Genomic DNA, 19511 nt, shown 5'->3' with positions numbered 1-19511 from the left:
TGTCGTCTATCCGGTGCACTGTGTGCCGCTTCGGTTGCTAAGGAACCACTAAATGCAGGTAATGCATCAGGACGGCTGTAGCAGGCTAGCTTGCAAACAGGCTGTGTTACCAAGCTAATGCTAAAACAAATTTAGATGACCATTAAATGCCAGCTCGTCAAAATTGTTAACTCGTCTGTTCAGAGTCTAGTCTAACGAACCATGGCTAAAATCAGGTACAATGACAAGCTATTAACCGGTAGTAAACAGACGGAATGTTAGCAAGCTAACGCAAGTAACGTTACTTAAGTCACTTGTGATCCTATCAGCTAATATAGCTAAGAGAACCGGCTACTAACTGGGTGCTCCACGAGCAGCATCGCGTTGCTGAGCTAGCTTACTAACGTTGTATACTTTGCCCACCAGCTGAAGTCGGTATCCGATTTAGCCAGTAAATCTAGCGTTATGTTAATAAGTCGTACGTTGTCAATGACAAACAGTTGTCCTGCAGTTAACGTTAACATTTGAGATAACGTTATAGGTTTTAACTAGCTAATGCAAACGTGGTTTTATTTTTAGATAAGGGCAAGCTGCGCAATACTGCCTTAAACTTATTTGGTGGTTTGCACGTTAGTAAAGTGGTCTTATGGCAAACCTACTGTAACCTAACTAACCTAGCGTTTTGTGCTTTATTTGTCTTCGTAGTTGTTTCGAGAATAAGGTATTGTTAATTTCAAAGTAATATTGTCAATTAAGTTTGTAAGCAACATTGGAAAGTGGTAAAGTTTTCAGTCAGCTGGTGGTTGTCAGCACTACTCTTGGCTGTTTCAGAGCAAATGAGTTTATTCCGTGGGTGCACAGTGGCTGCTGCCTCATAATAAGAGTCATCCTGTGCTCCTGTGCCGGTGAAGTAGCTTGTCTTCTGGCATGTGAAACTCGGCTAGCAATGTAGCACCATGTTTGCCACAAGGAGGAAGGCCCTGGAGGCCACATCTGACTGCCAGCAGCAAGTGGTGAAGTAAATGTCTTCAAAAAGTAGGACTCTAAATATCACCAAAGGTTGTAATTCAGATTAAGAGACATATTTTGAAGTTGATGCAGTTTATGCCTTAGTGTGTGTTAGTTAGCTTTAAATGTACTCCAGCTTGTGGGTGTCCTGCACTTTTAAAGAGCAATGTAAATGCTATGCCATGCCATGTTACATTTGAATGCAGTGGACAGAGTTAATATACTATGTTTCTGTTTTAGTTTCATTTTGAGATGTACATTTTTATACTGTGCAAAGGTTTGCTGGAATTCATTACATTAACCATTAATGGTTCATTTTCAAAGATGTTTGTGAATTGAGTAACCACGAGAAAGCTAAAAGCTAATTCTGTGCTATTTGTGCATACAAAGAAAATGTCAGAGGAGTGCGTGTTAATGAAATGGACATGCAGGCTGTCTTGTGCTCCCCTGCTCTCTAGGTACATCGCACCATTTTGACTTTGCCTTATAAGCCCTTGAGACCTGGTCACTGTTCTTTTGTCCCCCTTGCAAAGATGCTGTGGCATGCTTCCAACCCCTATCCCCATTCATTTTTCACACACTTCCCCCATCCGTTCCCTTTTTTTGTTCCTCCCTCCCCCTTTCATTCACTCCACAACTCACAACTCTTGTCATTTGCTTTTATTGGGCCCAACTGACTTTGATTGTCATGGTATTGCACCAAAGGTTTTTCACATGGGACATACTCACCATTTTATTTGAAATTACTCAAGCCTATGATTGTTGTCCCCAAAAAAATGGCCATGTGCACGATGGAATGTGAAGTGTTTCTTTGTTCTGGATCTCTCCTGGTCCATGCGCACTCTCTCTGCCTTTGTGAACATGAACTTCTGGCTTTCATGTGTGAAAGGGGCAGCATAGAGATCCCAGCCTGGGACTCTTGTGGTATGATGTGGTCAGTTATTAGGAAACGGTTATTCAGGTGTTCCTGTCTGAGTTTTTCTGCACTACAGTAGTTATAGCATGTGTAGGAAAGTCCCCATTGACATATTTTACACTCCTATCCAAGGCCTGGTGGATCTGTCTGTCAATTTATAAGCTACTGTTCAATGAAGTGCTTTTGCTGCAATGTGTGTGATCAGTCTTGGTTAATCATTGACATTGTTTCATACGGTTCCTTTCGCATCTGTCCCTCTAGGTGGCATAAAGATGGTGGCATAGTGAGAAAGCTGGTCAGTCTGGCAGGTTGAGGTGTGGAGGGGACACCAGAAACATGCCAGGATTCTGACTAATAAAACTGCCTGCCCTCAGTCGATCTCCTCATCTCCATGTCTATCCCTGGATTGTAACTACAATTATGGTGACGCTTATCACAGAGCAACTCAGTAAGCAGAGTTTGGAAGAGCCTTATTATAAGGCTTTCTCATTCAATGTGAATGTGGTAAGTTGGATACAAAACAAAATCTTTTCCTTTGAAGCTGATTGTTCTTCCTTGATTCATAGTTTTATGGGTTCTGCATTGAGTATAAATTAATATATTTCTGTTTCAGTCATTACCTGCAGTGGGCTCCAGTCCCACTGTCTCATGGAGTGCTTGTAGATCAACACAAGGTAAGTTTGTTGAATTATGAATTGAGTGATTGAATCGTTGGAGGCCATCTTTCTCATGTCTATCTTTTGCAATTTTCAGACACCAGCTCAGCTACACAACCATCATCCAAAGCCTTCCTTCTGGATGATTCCCATGGACCAGACTCCCAATGGCCTCCTTCCCATTTTGGAGATCCTATCCAGAGACTGGAGGTTTCCTTCACAGACGAGGCTTTCCAAAGTTCACCCCCGCCGCCACCTCCAAAACGCCACTGCCGGTCCCTCTCTGTTCCTGAAGACCTGTCTCGGTGCCGCTCCAGCTGGCATCCAAGTGCATCCAAGGTTTGGACCCCAGTCAAACGTGGCTGTCAAAGTGGAGGAGCGTCTAGTGCAGGCTCTGGAGCCAGCTCTTTGCCACTTCATGGTCCCAGTTCCTCATTCACCTCTTCATCCCTACACTCATCTTCTAGCCCTACCTTCTTTAGCTTAGCATTGTCCTCTGACTCCCCACTGCCATGGAGCTTCCCATGGGACCCCTGTGACAAACTGAAAGGAGCCTGTTCTGCCTCCTTTGCTACTCCCTCCTCCTGCTCCTCTTCACCGGCCCCCCTGGTTTCTCACTCAGTGCTGCAGCGCCGTTTCTCTCTCTCCCCTGTGCACATTCAGGATGCCTCTGTGGTGCTTCTGCCCCCACAGCCATCCCCTGGTTCTTCTTTGATATATGGCTGTTCTGGCATGGAACACCCAGCCCTGTCTCCATCTCCCACCTCAGCCTGCAGTACACCTTCCTCTTCTCGGCGCGACCTGCACCCGGCACTACCGCGATGCCACTCACAACCCTGTGACATGCGCAAACCTCGCTTGAAGAGGCGCCATGACCCAGATGTTCTGCCCTGCCCCAGGCCAGGCCTTGACTTCAGCAAGATGACACAGGTAAGCAAAAGTCCAGTGGATTGTCAAGTTAGGTAGTTTCTTGTCATATTGGTGCATAAGTTGAGAGATACATAATTAATGGTATTGGTAAGTAATCACCTGCTGTGGGTTCACTTGTGCTCATGTTTTCTGTCTGGATCTTGGAGGGCAATGGTATCCTCTAGCAGCATCCCATTCCATACAACTCACCACTCATCACAGCTTGCCACATGATAAATGCTAGAATTGTCACATAACATGATAATAATGACATTTCTTTCTCCCTTGTAGATTGGAAATCAAGAGAGCCTAGTGTGTGGTACAGGCGGTTGCATAGTCCAAGTGTCTTCTCAGGCCGAGCAGCGCTCAGCCTTCTCACCTGCAGAGTTTCTGGGACGCGCCAGCATTGGGCCTCTAAGTGAAAGTGAAGAAGAAGAAGAGGAGGAAGACAAAAGAAAAAGAACTGTAATAGATGGAGGATTAAAGATTGTTTTTGAAAGAGACTGCACAGAACTGGACTTAAACCTTATAGAAGAGAATTGACCACTTCTTGGTGCTCCCAGTGTGATTACCGCTTTCATAAAAATCTTAAGCACACCTGTAGACTTTGTGCGCTCTCCTGGTAGAGTCTTTGGGAACCTGCTGCCTCCTAAAGCATATGTCCAGAGTTCATAATCAAGAACCAAGCAATTAGAAGCTAATATCACATAACAATGTAATAGGGAAATGTGCATGAGCAAATAAGTTAGTTTTCATGCACACAGAATTTTGGCTAATATTTCATGCTGATACAGGTCTTAATTTGCGTTAACCATGGGAACATATCTTGACATACTTGCATATCCTCTTCAGAGAACACTGTATACTGGAGGAAGCAGAATGTAGCTAATATTTCCTCATAAAGTGAATTGAATACAGACTAAAAGCTAATAGTTTTATGGGATAGAGGTAAGCATTCCTCAGTGCCCCATCAGATGCTGGTGTAGTCTACTTTTGTAATTGGGTATCTGAATTTGGAAATGACTGTGTGGAGCTGTTGATGGGGACATGATGTTGCTGTGTAGGTCAAAATAATATTTGAGTAGCCCAAACATTGGAAGAATGCTGATCCATATATAAATGCTCTCCTGTAGTTTTAACAGGACACGTTCCAGGATTTCTCTAAAGTTCTTAAATCCCTCACAGACCCTAAAGATGCATCTGCTTTTACTGCTGTTCTGTCAGTGATTGAGCTTGTCCCTCTACATCATCAAAGGGAAGCTTTTCTTGTTAGAGCAGAGATGACAGCTCTCCTTTTGTTCATTTATTTTCTTTTTGGAGTTTTCTCAATTGCTTGAACATTAACACACCTTGTGAACAATAATGCTGATGAGACTGTAAACTGACCATGCCTTAAGCTTCAAATACAGAGCTCTTGGTGCTCTGGTCTTCTTTTCACAGCCAGACATTTTTGCAGTCTCCATTTGCGCTGATTCAGATTATTTTTGAACAGATGGCACATGCACTATAATAGTCGGTTGAATAACTGAATCGATGCTGCAGCTGGACTCCACAGGGCACAATGTAATGTACTGTACAGTGGTTAGAGTGAGCACACACAGCAAGCCAGTTCTGAGTGTATGTGACAAAGGCGGTAGTGGTGAAGATGATTTGGTGGCCTTTCAGAAATGATTTTTCATGTGTTTTCAGATAGAAATATTCCTGTTGCACAATTTATGTACAAATAAAGTTTAATAGAGAATGATATTTTTTTTCCCAAAAAGTCTCTTGTCTTCCATTCAAAAATAATTTCTCCTGCTAACAAAGATCAAGGGGCCAATAGATGATTATATTATTGTGACACCTAGTGGCAGATTTCAGTGTAACGCTGGTGTTGCATAGAAATGCACCGTATTTAGTCCGTTCTGACTTGATTAGCGCGGATATCTACATTTTCTAATTGGGGAAGAAATTGCACAAAACCCCGAATCAGCATTAACTATAACTTACCGAAAAAGAGCAACGATTCTCTATTTTTTGATACGAATAAATAGTCGGATCTTTGAAAACGTTCAACAGCGGAGGAAGTTCAAGACCACCAAAAAAGTTTTCAAAGTTTTACAATCATTTAAGCAGGCCTGTAACGCCGAGGAGTGCTGGACGTCTCGATCAGTTTGCCGTTCCGCCGTGGAAGGTGAGGGCGCTCCTTCCAGCCCACTGATGGTTTTTCACAGCCTGCCTAACCCCCCCACGAACAAGACACTTCCTCTTGTCTCTAATTTCATGGCGATCGGGAGAGAGGGAACACCACCGACGCACGCACACTGTCTCACCACTCTTGAAAGAGTTTATCCAGGGTAAATAACTGACAATTTTTGCTAGATTCGGTCAACGGGTTACAAAATAGTTCTACTTGAATTCAGCCATGTGGGCGATTCAGCTTTCCCTGTAGAATTTATCATTTTTTTAAGCTTCTGGGTCAGATATTTCACATTGTAGCGCCACTCGCTGATAACAAATCGGACGAAATGGGCTCCCCCTCCGCTTGCATCTTTCACACACTCTCAGCGGCGGCACGCTAGTTAACGGCGCTGGCTAGCTAACGTTAGCAACGCTGCAAACGCTTTAGAAATGTAGCTTTGGGAATGTTTTTATTGACACACTTCACAACTTAGACGCAGTTAAATAGCACCGAATAGCTGTGTATGTTCGGGGGGTAGCAGAAATCTGTAGTTTACATTAAAATGTTTGCCACTTAGAAGTCCTCAAATGTTTGTGTTTGGCATAGCTAGCCAACATCGGCTAGCTAGCTGCCGTGCTAGATAGCGTTAGCTCCGATCGCGATTCAGAAGTTAATGCAAGCTAAACTACTTTAAGGTTAACGGGCTGATTATGATAGAGTGGTCATATAACATGAACCAAATAACTTAAGTATGTGCATGAAACATATACATATTATGACCCTTTAAGCGACTTATTCTCAATAGCTTAGAAACGGTTTAGCTAGCACTATAAGCTAGTTAGCTAACTACTTAACGGTAACTTGGCTGCGAACGAGGGGCTCCCCAGCCATTGATATTTTGAAGATTAAGTTTTCGTTAAAATGAGCCACTCCTGCTTCTAAGGACTGGTACCGACGGTATTTGTGAAAGTGCACTGTGGGAGAGTGTAGTGTGATTATTATAAGCTAAAGTAAAGTTGACCACAAAGTTGTCGACCATGATCAAGACCTCTAATAGGTTAAAGTAAAATTAAAGTGATGGAGTATTAATAAGTACGAGCCAGTTCTGAACGAATTCATGAGCTCAGATTGCCTTTATGAAATCAATACTCCTCACCAGAGGATGCATTTAACGTACATACATTTTATAGACTGTCTGACAATGTCTTAATTTAAAATCTTTGTATCCTTTCATTTTTTACAGTGGAAACTAAGTTGTCAACTTGACTGGATCAACACTGTGCTCCAGGTGAGTGTCTGTCTACAGTCTGTCACTGAAGCATCTGCAATCACCAGTTTCTCTGGGTTTCATTCAGTTAACTTTGTCATTTTCACTAATTGGGAGTGGTTGCTCTTCAGGATTCTTTGAGGCGCCATGTCCTTGTTTGGCACTATGTCCTCATTTTGATCATTACACATGAGTATGCTGTTTGCATGCTAGGAAAATCTCATCACTGCTAAATTTCATCACAAAATTCAACTCTGACCATTAATTGTGCAGTTTTTAATGCCTTTTCTTCACAACAAGTTGTTCAGGTATGTGGGAATATAAACGTGATTTTTTTTTTTCTTTCCTGTTTTTCCTATCTGTTTAAAGCTGGAACTAAGTGGACATCGTTAAAGGGTCTCCGTAGCACTTGGATCTGTTCTTCTCTGTGCCAGGTTCAGACTGCTTGGTCTATGGCTCTGATGGACAAACACAAACAGGTCAAGCGGCAGAGACTTGACCGCATTTGTGAGGGTGAGATTTCATAAACACTCATACACAAAGTAAAAATTCATATGTTGGCATTGTGTTTTTGAGGTAGCATTATAATTTGTTATGGTAACATGTTAATCAAGTTTAATTTGAATACTTATATTTATTTTATTATATTCAGGCTGTTGTACCAGTATAGTCAGACAGACAGATAGGACTCTCTTGATCCCACACTGAGGAAATTTAGTAAAATAGGTTAATGTACTAATGGAAAATGAGCTTTCGTGTCTGACTGCAAAGGACACACTTTTCGCTGTGTCCACATTTGGACACCACAATGTTTTTAGCTGCAGCCTGCACCTGTGTTAATTATGTAGGCAGATCCTCTGTAAGGGCAGATTTTGCCTACAGCCCCAATTCAAAGAAAGTTGGGATGCTGTATAAAACATAAAGAAAGTAGAATATGATCATATTTTCATTTTAGAACAGTACAAAGACAATATAAGTTGTGTTTTACCTCATAAACTTCATTGGTTTTTGTAAATCTATGCTTATTCTGAACTTGATGCTGTTTCAAACGAGTTGGGACAGGAGCAACAACAGGCTGAGAAAGTAGTGGAATGCTCCAAAAACACCTGTTTGGAACATTCCACAGGTAAACAGGTACATTGGTGACAGGTGATAGTATCATGATCGGGTATGAAAGAGGCATCCTGGAAAGGCTCAGTTGTTCATGAGGATGGAGCGAGGTTCACTACTTTGTGAACACATGATTGATATGATATTACTACACAGGGTCAGGAACACTTCGTAAAACTGTTTTTAGTAAACACTGTTCGCACATGATTGCATTCTGTTTTTATTTACATTTTACACAGCGTCCCAACTCTCTTGGAATCAGGGTTGTATGTAAAACTTAAAAAATAATCAGACGTTGAAAAAAGGTTTTGCGTTCTTTGAAACCAGATGCAGACAGGTTCATATTATGTTTGTATAACAATAATACATAATGTTTGTCTTTAACATACTGTCCTGGTCCTCTAGGAATATTTTTGTTTTGATGAAATTCTTTCATTTGTTATGCAGTGATCAAAGACTGTTGGCTAGTGTACTTGTCTGCAGTGCTCTTAACCTAAAGTAGTTATGTGAACTGACAAGGGTCACATATTTTTGACCCTTATTGTACTTCTTACCCCCTGTCAGTTCATTTGAGAAGGGAGGAAGTTGCTGTTTGTTCATTTATTTTTGTTAAATTGGTATGCAAGGAATGTACACACGGAAGCTTTGCACTGTATGTCATATTAAAGATGACAGAAAATAAATCAACTTTTTATGTTGCTGCAAGTATGTACAGTTAGGGATGGTCCAGTGCAGATTTCCAGAGGAGACAGTGTATTGAGCTGTTGAGAATGGAGTGTAGATGATGATGATCAGACATAATGCTGTGCTAAAATGGAGGGAACAGTCTGGGAGAGTCTCTGGAGACGGGTGAGAGGGAGAGGACAAGGTGAAGGGTCGTGGCCGCAGCTACAGGGAAACAGGCCAGCTGTCTCTTTAAAAAACGACAACAGCCCAAACCGCCCTCGGCCTCAGCCTCGGCTATGCTAATGAGGTTAGTGCTGGTTGGCTGGCCCTGAATGGAGCTGCCTGTGATTGGAAGATGGGTGTGGGGGAGGGGCTGGGCGTGGATGACAGCTGGGATCCAGCCAGCCAAGAACAGGCTGACAGAGAGGGAGGGAGAAAAAAAGAGCGATAGAGGGAGAGCAAGGCCAGAGAGGGAGAGAGAGAGGAAGACAGGCTCACAGACTTCATAATGCAAGGTTAGGCCCGGTGCTCATGTGTTTTCTATTTTGGCATGTGTTTTTAAAATTTGTGAACTGGGGGGGGAGAGGTCTTAGGTTTGGGTGTGGAGCAGCTATGTGTGCGTAGTTTTCCTTTTACGTTCAGCACGTATGGGTGCTGTCGCAGCCGTTGAGAAGGAACTGAATAACCGTGTGTGTATGTGTGTCTAGCTGCGTCTGGGTGGAGTACTGCTGCTTGCTGCATTATCATCGTTCGCTGCCCCTCCCCCCCCACCTCTTACTCCTCCAACTGCGGCCAGAGGGAGAGAGAAGAGGAGGAGGGAGTGAGGGGAAAGAAAGGGAGAGGGAGGGAGAATGAATGAATCACTGAATGAATTGTATTGTGTGTGCGGCCATGCTTGCGCTTAGTAGGCCTCGGGTATGCCAGTGTCCTTTGACTCAAATTACTCTGTGTGTAGGCCTACTTGTATATTTCCAGAACTACTTTTTCAGAGGGGGTCTTTGTGACAAATCCCTTTGGGTTTTTCTTCATAGTAAGAGTCTCTTTGTGCTTTTAGCATGTAGCAGGAGGCCTGTTAGCATTCTTGAGCCATCTGCAATGATTGTGAATCACACTGCTAAATGGAGGGCAGTAGATTGTACATTTTTGTAAGGGTACCAGGCTGTATGTTTTTCTTTCTTCTTTGCCTGTGTGTGTTTCATGCATGCATTGGGAAATGCTCAGACGTCAGAGGAAGTGTTCACAAATATTTGTTTTCCACCCTCCGCTACCAGCTCCCTTCCCTCCACTGCAGTCTCACCATTACCTCCTGCCCTCTGTCCAAGTAAATGTTTCAGCTAGACACACTCCCCCACTCTGGAACACACACACCTGTCACACAGCAGGGACAAGATAGTGTGTACTGCTGCATGTGTTTGGTTAGGCAAAGCCAAGAACTGCTGAGAAGAAACAGAAAGAGAGAGATGTTAATAGCATTTGCAGATACAACCATTAGCATTAATTTTCCCTAATTTAGCACTGGCACATTGGCAGAGATGTAGCATTTATGTATGTCATTGATTTGTTTTTGACATTCGTTTCCTTTGTTGGCTTTGTGGTAAATGACCACAGTGCACATGGACCAAGCGTGTAGATGTTTGCCAGCAAAGGTGTGTGTGTATGTATATGTGTGTGTATGTGAAGAAAGGGGAGAACCAGAAAAATAGGAAGGAGGAACTCTTCCAGACAGGAGAATTTAGGTCATGACTCAGACCCCCTCCTGAACCCCCACCACCTCCTCTCTGAGACCCCGCAGCTTTCTCCACCCCTCCCCCAGGCCACCACACTCCCATCACCTCTCCCCTCCCATCCCAGCCCCCTCCTCTCCGCGTGCGCTCTTCTCATACAGTGGCAGGTCAAGTTCCAGACTTAACACTTTAGCAAAATAGCTCTCCGTCATCAATCAGTATCTATCCTTCCCTTTATGAGAAGCCCTGAAGAGAGCAGAGGTGGATCAATGAAAGCGCGACGGTGTATATCGGTTTCATGTATTCCTAAACAGAGCTGGAGTTCAATACCAAATAGGCCAGGATGCTGGACACTCTCCATGCACTATCACAGATTTAGTTACACATCACTTTTGTAACCAGAACACTATGTAGGAACACTTACACACATCGTCCTGGTAGTTCCCTGAGGGTGTTGGTAGAAGTGGATGTGTTGGAAAAAGAAAGTCATAAAAGTCTGAGTTATTATCGTCTAAGCGGTGTGGCAGTTAGCCCCTGTTAACATTAGCCATGTGTGCAGGGGGTTTTGTGTGAGTGTATGATGACTTGCATCATGGCGGTTAGTCCAGACATGGGAAATGCACTGTCGAGTCACTCATCTGTAGTTTAACCACGCTCGCTCTAGCTGTGTCCATTAAGTGTCATCAGTAAAGTGTCACTGCAATAAGATTGAGATGTACCAGATTTTCATTGCTTGTGTGCAACAATCAACATTATTTTCTTTCTGCTGGACTCAGGTATCCGACCCCCCATCCTGAACGGGCCAATGCACCCACGGCCCCTGGTGGCCCTGCTGGACGGGCGCGACTGCACTGTGGAAATGCCCATCCTCAAAGATGTGGCCACAGTGGCCTTCTGTGATGCCCAGTCCACACAAGAGATTCATGAGAAGGTAGAGCTGACACATCCATGCTGGAATCCAAACCATTTCATTCTGAAGTAGTATTTTAAAATGAAAAAGCAAAAATGTCTCCACCACACAGCCTGGAAATTTAGGACTGATCATTTCCGATGCATTTGTCCTCTGTAGGTGCTAAATGAGGCAGTGGCCGCTCTTCTTTACCACACCATCACTCTGTCCAGAGATGACTTGGAAAAGTTTAAAGGCCTCCGTGTAATTGTCAGGATTGGCTCTGGCTTCGACAACGTTGACATCAAAGCAGCTGCTGAGCTAGGTGAGTGGGTGGAATCTTAAACATATTTTCACACATACGGTCAGCAATGAACTGATGCATAGAATAACACACAGAGTGGTTAATCCTTTCTTCCCTCACCCAGGCATCGCGGTCTGTAATGTTCCGGCAGCCTCGGTGGAGGAGACAGCCGACACTTCGCTATGTCTGATTCTCAACCTGTACAGGCGAGTCACCTGGATGCACCAGGCCCTCAGGGAGGGAACCCGTGCCTCTAGTGTGGAGCAGATCAGGGAGGTAGCTGGTGGTGCTGCTCGCATCCGCGGTGAGACGCTGGGCATTATTGGTCTAGGTGAGTAAAGAGTTCATGTGGGTGTCTCGATTCATTACAGAATGTGTAGCCAGGTATTCAAACACTTCCTCAGAGATTGGGTTTGCCTCATTGACTTATTTTGGGCTGAAGTGCTTCAGGAGATCTGTTTAATCTGAGCTTGACAGGTGATGGTTAGACAAACCATCACCTTTTGTTTTGATGCTTGCACACTGGCTGTTAATAACTGGACCATTTTTCTTTGTCTTCCAGGACGCGTTGGCCAGGCGGTGGCTCTGCGGGCTAAGGCCTTCGGTTTTGGCGTGATCTTCTATGACCCTTACCTGCCTGATGGCGTGGAGCGCTCACTGGGCCTGCAGCGCATGGCCACCTTGCAGGATCTGCTCATCCACTCTGACTGTGTGTCCCTGCACTGCAGCCTCAACGAGCACAACCACCATCTCATTAATGACTTCACCATCAAACAGGTGTGTGGATGCCCGATGAATGTTTTAAACACACATTTTTTTCTCATGTTTGCCTCCTCATTAGTCGCCATTTTTCCAACCTCCTTACGTGCTGGATGTTTTAGAAAAGGCAGCACTTTTTCTGACATTTGTCTCATTTGTCCTCCTGCTGTATGTGAGCTCATCCTTCACCAGCAAGAATCAGCATTCTGTTTTTATGTGCAGCTTAAAATCCTTACTCAAACATTTGGCTAACAGTGTTTGAGCATAATTGTTGAGACAGTCGAGACAGCTTGGTCTGAACCATTGCTTTTATATTGTAGGACAGTTTGCATTATAGATTGGAAGAATGCAAGAGAATATATTGGAGCCAAATGATCTCAGTCTGTGCTGTTGTATTGTGCTGCAGATTGAAAGTCGCCATGGTCTGCTTCCTATTTTAATCATACTGTTGCTAACCCTGTGATACAGATGCGTCAGGGAGCCTTCCTGGTGAACACATCAAGAGGCGGCCTGGTTGACGAGAAAGCACTGGCTCAGGCCCTGAAAGAGGGCCGGATACGAGGGGCTGCCCTGGACGTCCATGAGACAGAACCTTTCAGGTAACCACGATACACGCGATAACACCAACAACTATGCACGATACACAGCCTCGTTACTCAACCTTTCTCCTTCTCTTTAGTTTTTCAACAGGCCCTCTGAAGGATGCCCCCAACCTGATCTGTACCCCACACACATCGTGGTACAGTGAGCAGGCCTCCGTGGAGGCTCGTGAGGAGGCAGCCAGGGAGGTTCGCCGTGCCATCACCGGTAAAACTTTTTTTACTGAACAGGATCAAACCTGTGGTGTATTAACCATTTTTCCATCCAAATATGAAACAAAAAGCTGGCGTAAAGCGAGCAAACTAGAAAATTCAAAGAGTAGTTTCATTAGAAGTGGTTGTTGTAAGAAGAATGAGATGTTTTTTTTCATGTGTGAGTCCTCTGATGTGAATGTACGTGTTGGTACGACCAGCCATGTTTTCACGTGTTATGGGGATATTCAGGAAGATGCCAACAGAGCAGAAACAGCTGATTATTAATGTGATTTAAATATTCCCTATTTCAGAACTTATTACTTTTTTTTACAAAATTGATGATGTGACTGATGAATGACTGATTTTTATTTATTTAATTGTATAAGTGTGTGTGTGTGTGTGTGTGTGTGTGTGTGTGTGTGTGTGTGTGTGTGTGTGTGTGTGTGTGTGTGTGTCTGTGGCCCGAGAAAGTGTATAAAACACGCTTTAAAGATTGTCCCTCATGTGACATGAATACTTATAATAATATAAGATATATATTAATATAAGATACTCCATAACAACTCTATTGATTTGTATGATCAATGGAGTTGTTATGGAGTATCTTATATTATATTGCTTGATGGCAGTTCAGATGTTTATTGTAATGTATGCTACAGGAAAAAAAACAAGCATCAAATGCTGTTCATGATTGAAAACAATGAGTTATCAAAATAGTTGCTGATTAATTTTCTGTTGACTAATAAATGACCAGTCGTTTCAGTTGTAGGTCACATTTTGGGGCCGCATACTCTTGAAAATGACCCTTAGGAGAAGCCATTTCCTTGAATGAGCAGCAATGAGTAGCCTTCCATATATGAGGTCGACTCAACAAATATTCTACATTCAAATTTAGATTCACATTGTAAAAAAAAGAAATAAATATGTGTGATTGAGAACATTAATCTATGTAGAAATACAAAAGCAGCGCTGCTGGTGGAGGCACAAAACCAGAGCTTCTGTTGTCCAATCATTTGTTTAATTTTACTGGAAAATCTTGCCGTATTTAAGTCTCTCCGGTCATAAAATAAAATAATCCGGCTCCACGCACTGTTTCCCCTCGTCGCTTCTCTGATGTCCGCCCTCTCTCTGTCTCTCTCACTCTCACTTCTGATTTGCTGTAGTTAGCAGTGACTGTTGGAACGGTGGCTGATGGCTGCTGTACTCTCGCTTGATTCTGAAAACTCTTTCCAAACAAAGGGACCAACACTGATTGAACCCTGCACACACAATTAATGATTAACATCGATGATTTGAATCATCATCAGTCAAAAAAGCCCCCAAGTGGAATCATTGCGCTTTTTATTAGCTATGTCACTATACACAGAGCAATGCTATGGCAGGCTTTGAGCTTATACACACTGAGTCCTGTCTCAGAATGACCTCACTACAAAAATAACTGAAATGAAAATATAGAAGGGTGATGGCAGAGCGACACAGCATAGCACAGCTTATTTCTGCTCACCGCTTCGCTGTCAAGTCCAGTGCAGAATGTTAGCAAAGCAGTGTATTATTTCATTCAGTTTTTATTTCACATTACAGATGATAATCAGAGACACTAAAACAGAATACTCTCAGTAGCATAACCACTGTTTTGTTTTTTTAGGAAAAAATAAGTATGAAAGAGTAATGTTCTGTGTCCTCTGCTCTAGGGCGTATCCCTGACAGTCTGAAGAACTGTGTTAATAAGGAGTATCTGATGGCAGCCTCTCAGTGGCCCAGCATGGAGGCAGCCACAGTTCACCCCGAGCTTAATGGAGCCACTTACAGGTGAGAGGAGGTTGAACATGGATCTGCATGTTAGGAGATTTTTTTTACCAGAGTAGGATCTTTAATGCTTTATTCTCATATGCGTTTCAGATTTCCCCCAGGTCTGATCAATGTTGCAGCAGCAGGGGGTCTCCCCGGAGCTGGTGGAGGGGTTGAAAGCCTGGTTTCAGGAACCCTGGCACATGGCATCGCCCCTGTCTCCCACCCCCCTCACGCCCCCTCCCCGAAGGCTGAAGCCGACAGAGACATCCCCTCCGACCAATAGCCCCCCCCGCCACCGCCAGCACATTCCGTCACCTCTGGAAACCAACCCCCACCCCCGCCTCCCGGCCTCAGACACAGCCTGACCCTCCAGTACATCGGCAGCGCCAGTTTGACCTGATGTGGATCTGCACAGTCTTGTTCCTCAGATCACATAACCAGCCCAGGAGTGACTTATCCACAACTAGCCCCATCCCATCCACACCCCAAGAACACACACATCCCTCGCCCATCTTCGTCCTCACCTCACCCGCTCATCCGCCATCCCCTCCCACCTTCACTCCCCCACAACGTCAGCAATAACTGTTCTCAAGGATTCAATGGTTGGATTGGTTTATATCCTTAGTTGGCTGTTGTTTTAATGGAACGTTGATCTGTTGTGGTTCTAGGTGTTAATGTTTGTTTGTTTGCTTAAAAAAAAAAAATAGCATTTCTGACATGAGGCTTTACAGTCTGCTGTCTCCGACTCTGACCAGTAGAGGCACAGAGGCAGAAAGGTCGAAGCCCCCTTTTGTACATTAATGGCTCATGTTACTGCTCTCTTCTTCTTCTTTTCTTTCTTTTTTTTTCCTCCCCCTCCACCTTTTCTTGCGATGGGGGAAAATGTGTACAAAAGTAAACCAGACAAAATCACAAACCGTACATCCTGTTCTCCCCACCAGGCATCTAGCTACCACTCAGGCCAGTTTGGCCCCTGGCTCTCCCTGGCACTGTCGTCAGCTTGCTCAGCAGAGGGATCCATAATGCTGTCAGTGTGGAGCTCTCTCGGACTGTCAGAGTATTTGTGCCCAGCTTCATATTTCAGATCTTTTGTCACCTTTGACTGCTGTGACCGCCTAGTTTTCGGACAGTCGTCCCTGTATTCACACATGCTTTGTCCCTCATGAGGAGGATAATATGCTGAGTGTCATATCAGAGAGCACCTAAGCATGATTTTCCATCTCACGCCAGCAGTCGGAGCGCTATGTGTGAGGTCTTTACAAACGGTGCCCACGTAGAATCTAACTCAGCCAACTTTCACTTGCTGGAAAGGCAGCACGCCCAAGGCGTCCCCAGCAGAGGGCACTGTCCGACCGCGCCGAGCCCAGAGAGCAGCTCGTTTCAGTCCAACAGACGGGCACTTCAAGGATAGCTGAAGTGATGAAGAACATGACCACACACTGCCGACATTCAGAACACAGGATGGGTGACCGGGTATCGACTACCACCTTATTGTTTGATAAGATCTCACTGCACCTCACCACCACCCTGCACCCACCCACTCTCCACTCCTCTCCCACTGTCATGGCCCACCCAACACATCTGTTCATGAACCAGTATGCATCCACCAGTTCCTTGAAGCGTGAGGGGACAGTAGAGATTAGATTCCCTGTAGGAGCAAGGAGACAGCGTTTTTGCATGCTGGCTTTGGTAATGACAGTAGTGTATGTGTGTGTGTGTGTATGTGTGTGTGTGTGTGTGTGTGCGCGTGCGCGTGCGTGCGTGCGTGTGTGTATGTATGTTCCCTCACCCAGTTAGGATAACAAGCTATTGTCTTTCCAAAGGAAAAATCCCTAGGAGTAACTCTTTAACGCTGTTGCCCTGGTGTCAAGGGAACACCTTTCTAGTACCTCAGTAACAGATATTGAATGTACCGTGCATACCCTTTTATTTTTTGTACAGATTTTCTAGATACTTCTTTACTATTCTTTACCAGAAGGGTTGTGAAATTGTAGCAGTAATGATACAATAAACAAAAAAAAAAAAACACGTTGCCCCATGAAATAAATTGACAAAATCTGTTTAGGTTCGCTATAGGTCACTGAATACTCAGGCTTCAAAACCAATGCGCATCTCTTTGCCTTTACCTTTTATTTTGTCATTGTGGAAAATTCAGCACAGCGCTTTCCCGCTCTTAGACTTCAGACTGTAGTTGATGTGTTTTGACCTCCGTCTTACTGGCTAATGAAAAATAAGGAAAAAAACAGAAGTTGGTCGCCGTGGTCTGCTAGTTTTCTTTTAGTAGAACAGTAGTAGTAGATGCTGTTTTCTTTTTAACCCCCCGTCATTGTCAGGCTGCTCTATCTATAGTGCATGTGAGGTAATGTTTATAGGGGAAATACTATTGGCTTAAAGACTTTGTGTCATCTTGCTGTTTCCCTCTGCTCCCTGGCCTTTTCCCCCCTCAGAGTGTTTTCAACCCGAGTTGCCATTTTTGTCGTGGTCAGTTTCCAGTGATGTACAGTTTGCCCCTCAGAGTCTATGAGAGACATGGAGCATGTCTGTGTCCTGAGATGCTAGGCTCCTCTGTCATGTGATGAGTATATATTTTTAAAATAACCCCCATAGTTCGGATTATGAGCATAATAGTAATCTTAAATTTTGCTGTTGATGATGATTATATATATTTTTTTTTTCAGTTCAGCAGTGCACTGTTATGAAAACCATTCTGTTTTATTGTAGGATTTCATTTTTATGGATATGCTGTCTGTGTTCTACATGTTGTACTGAAACATTTCAGAGAAATCAAGAGATCCCTTTCCTGTTTTTTTTTTTTTTTTGTTTGTTTTATTTTGTTTCTTTTAATCTGTCTTATCCCAACTGTCCTTTCCATCTGATATCCTCTGGGCCTTACTTATTCTCTCCCTGTTAAAGTAGCTGTTATAGAAAGTCGCCATGGAACCACTCACTGCCTTAATACAGTTGACCACAGCAGGTGAAGTCAGGAGACACACCCAGTTGAAAAGAGTGACGATGACGACGAAGGCCGCTCTGCGAAAGCTCCTCACACCCTGACAGGCCTAAATCTGCATCACCTTGCATTTCTTTTTCAGCGGTGAACCACATTTAGCCTCGTGTAGTTTGTTTTTTGGCTGAAACACATAAATCCAGTCTGAATTTTTACAGTGCATTCATGCAAGATGGTTGTTTTTTTTTTGTTTTTTTTGGGTCGTTTTCTAATTTTAAAAATTTCCAGTCAGCCCGGCAGTGTGTGCGTGTGTAGGCTAACAGATAAGCACAGTGTGTATGCTCACAAAGCCACAGCTGATATTTCACTCTTGGGTGTGAGAATGCCCCCCCCCCCCGCCCACCCCACCACTACCACAACTGCGGGGCTCTAATAGCGTCTTTCACAGTGCTGCCAGAGCCCTGGTGGGACTGGGAGGGGGATGGCATAGTGGACACTGGTGTGGTCTGTCAAAAAAAAAAAAAAAAAGAAAATTAAAAATCGGTCACTTTTTCTCTCTCAGGGTTCAAATGCACACATATCCTCCAGCAGTCGCCCTCTGTCTCGTGTCCCTTGTCCCAAGTTTTCCGCCCTCCGAATGTAGAACAGCCTCCTGCGTTTTTAGAAACCGCTCCCCCTTCATTGCCCCCTTTGTGCACAGGTCTGAACTTTTTTTCTTTCTTTTTTTTTTTTTTTTCTGTTTTGCTTTGTTTTGGCACTGACATCTAACCATCTAACAATGAATGAATGAATGTTTGAAAGTGACTGTGTGTAATGTTAAAATTGGGAAATGTATTTTTACAACATGTGAACATGTTTTTTTTTCCACTCACTCTCATTGTGAATTGATTTTTCTTTCACCAGACTGCAAAAACAAACAAACAAAAAAAACACAAAAAAACAAAAAAAAATCTCCTGTAACTAGGCTCTTAAGCTTTATTTTTGTTTTGTTTACTTTTTTATTAGAAACAATCATGTTTGTGATGGTAACTTCCGATGGTAAACTCCACACCGTATTTTAATAAAATCTTAAAAATGAAACGTGCTCTATTGTTCTTACCTTTAATTAGTTCTCTGCTGGTCCCTACAATCCTTTTACACACTGAACCTTTAACTCTGCTTTAGTCATTTCACATGCTTGATTACAGAGGTCCGTTAATTGGTGACGATTAATACCAGTTGCTAGTACGTCGTCCCGCTGATTACTCAGCAGCTTCAGGACATTTACAGAGATTTTGCCATAAACAAAATTGTTTACTACCACAGTTTGTCAGCTGCTTTATATGGCAGCGAGGGACTATGCGGTGCCAGAACAGGCACAGCTTTACGAGTGGGCCGGCTCGGTGGAGTGTACGGGAAAGGGGACTTCTATGCAAACCCACAGGGCAGAGAGGGGTGGGGGATTATCAGCCCCAAAATTGCTACCACATGCACATAACCAGGAGCCTGCTCTTAAAATGGAGTGGAGGGGCTGAAACCTGACGTCCACTCACTCTGGCTGGCTGTATGCTGGCACCCTTGTGAGTTCGGGTGCCACAGAGTCCATCAGGGGAAGTTGGAGATGGATTGTGTTTGTGCATTGAATGATTTTT

The 19511-nt window shown here is 43.8% G+C and overlaps 2 protein-coding genes across 4 annotated transcripts; both read left to right on the top strand.

Annotated features, from left to right (window-relative positions):
- The first annotated feature begins 12 nt into the window (after window positions 1–12).
- LOC139331521 (protein FAM53C-like) lies at window positions 13–5214 on the top strand. Of its 2 annotated transcripts, none has more exons than XM_070963018.1 (5): window positions 13–58; window positions 2165–2407; window positions 2517–2577; window positions 2657–3489; window positions 3760–5214. In XM_070963018.1, the coding sequence occupies exons 2-5, from the start codon at window positions 2324–2326 to the stop codon at window positions 4009–4011; spliced, it is 1230 nt and encodes a 409-aa protein (XP_070819119.1). In that variant the 5' UTR covers window positions 13–58; window positions 2165–2323; the 3' UTR covers window positions 4012–5214. The 2 variants fall into 2 exon arrangements, with proteins under 2 accessions (XP_070819119.1, XP_070819120.1); XM_070963019.1 differs by lacking the exon at window positions 13–58 and having other exon boundaries at window positions 2188–2407; window positions 2657–2898; window positions 3223–3489.
- Window positions 5215–5718: 504 nt separating this feature from the next.
- Window positions 5719–18413, top strand: ctbp1 (C-terminal binding protein 1). 2 transcript variants are annotated; one of them, XM_070962503.1, is made up of 11 exons: window positions 5719–5804; window positions 6873–6917; window positions 7266–7409; window positions 11173–11327; window positions 11466–11610; window positions 11714–11920; window positions 12152–12366; window positions 12817–12947; window positions 13028–13155; window positions 14834–14951; window positions 15042–18413. In XM_070962503.1, exons 3-11 carry the CDS (start codon window positions 7349–7351, stop codon window positions 15214–15216), a joined length of 1335 nt encoding a protein of 444 aa, XP_070818604.1. In that variant the 5' UTR covers window positions 5719–5804; window positions 6873–6917; window positions 7266–7348; the 3' UTR covers window positions 15217–18413. The 2 variants fall into 2 exon arrangements, with proteins under 2 accessions (XP_070818604.1, XP_070818605.1); XM_070962504.1 differs by lacking the exons at window positions 5719–5804; window positions 6873–6917; window positions 7266–7409 and adding an exon at window positions 9105–9187.
- Window positions 18414–19511: the final 1098 nt, after the last annotated feature.

Source organism: Chaetodon trifascialis, chromosome 5, assembly GCF_039877785.1.
Source record: "Chaetodon trifascialis isolate fChaTrf1 chromosome 5, fChaTrf1.hap1, whole genome shotgun sequence".
Classification (NCBI taxonomy): Eukaryota; Metazoa; Chordata; class Actinopteri; order Chaetodontiformes; family Chaetodontidae; genus Chaetodon; species Chaetodon trifascialis.
Note: the sequence above shows the minus strand (reverse complement) of the source record. Positions and strands in the feature narration are given on the sequence as shown.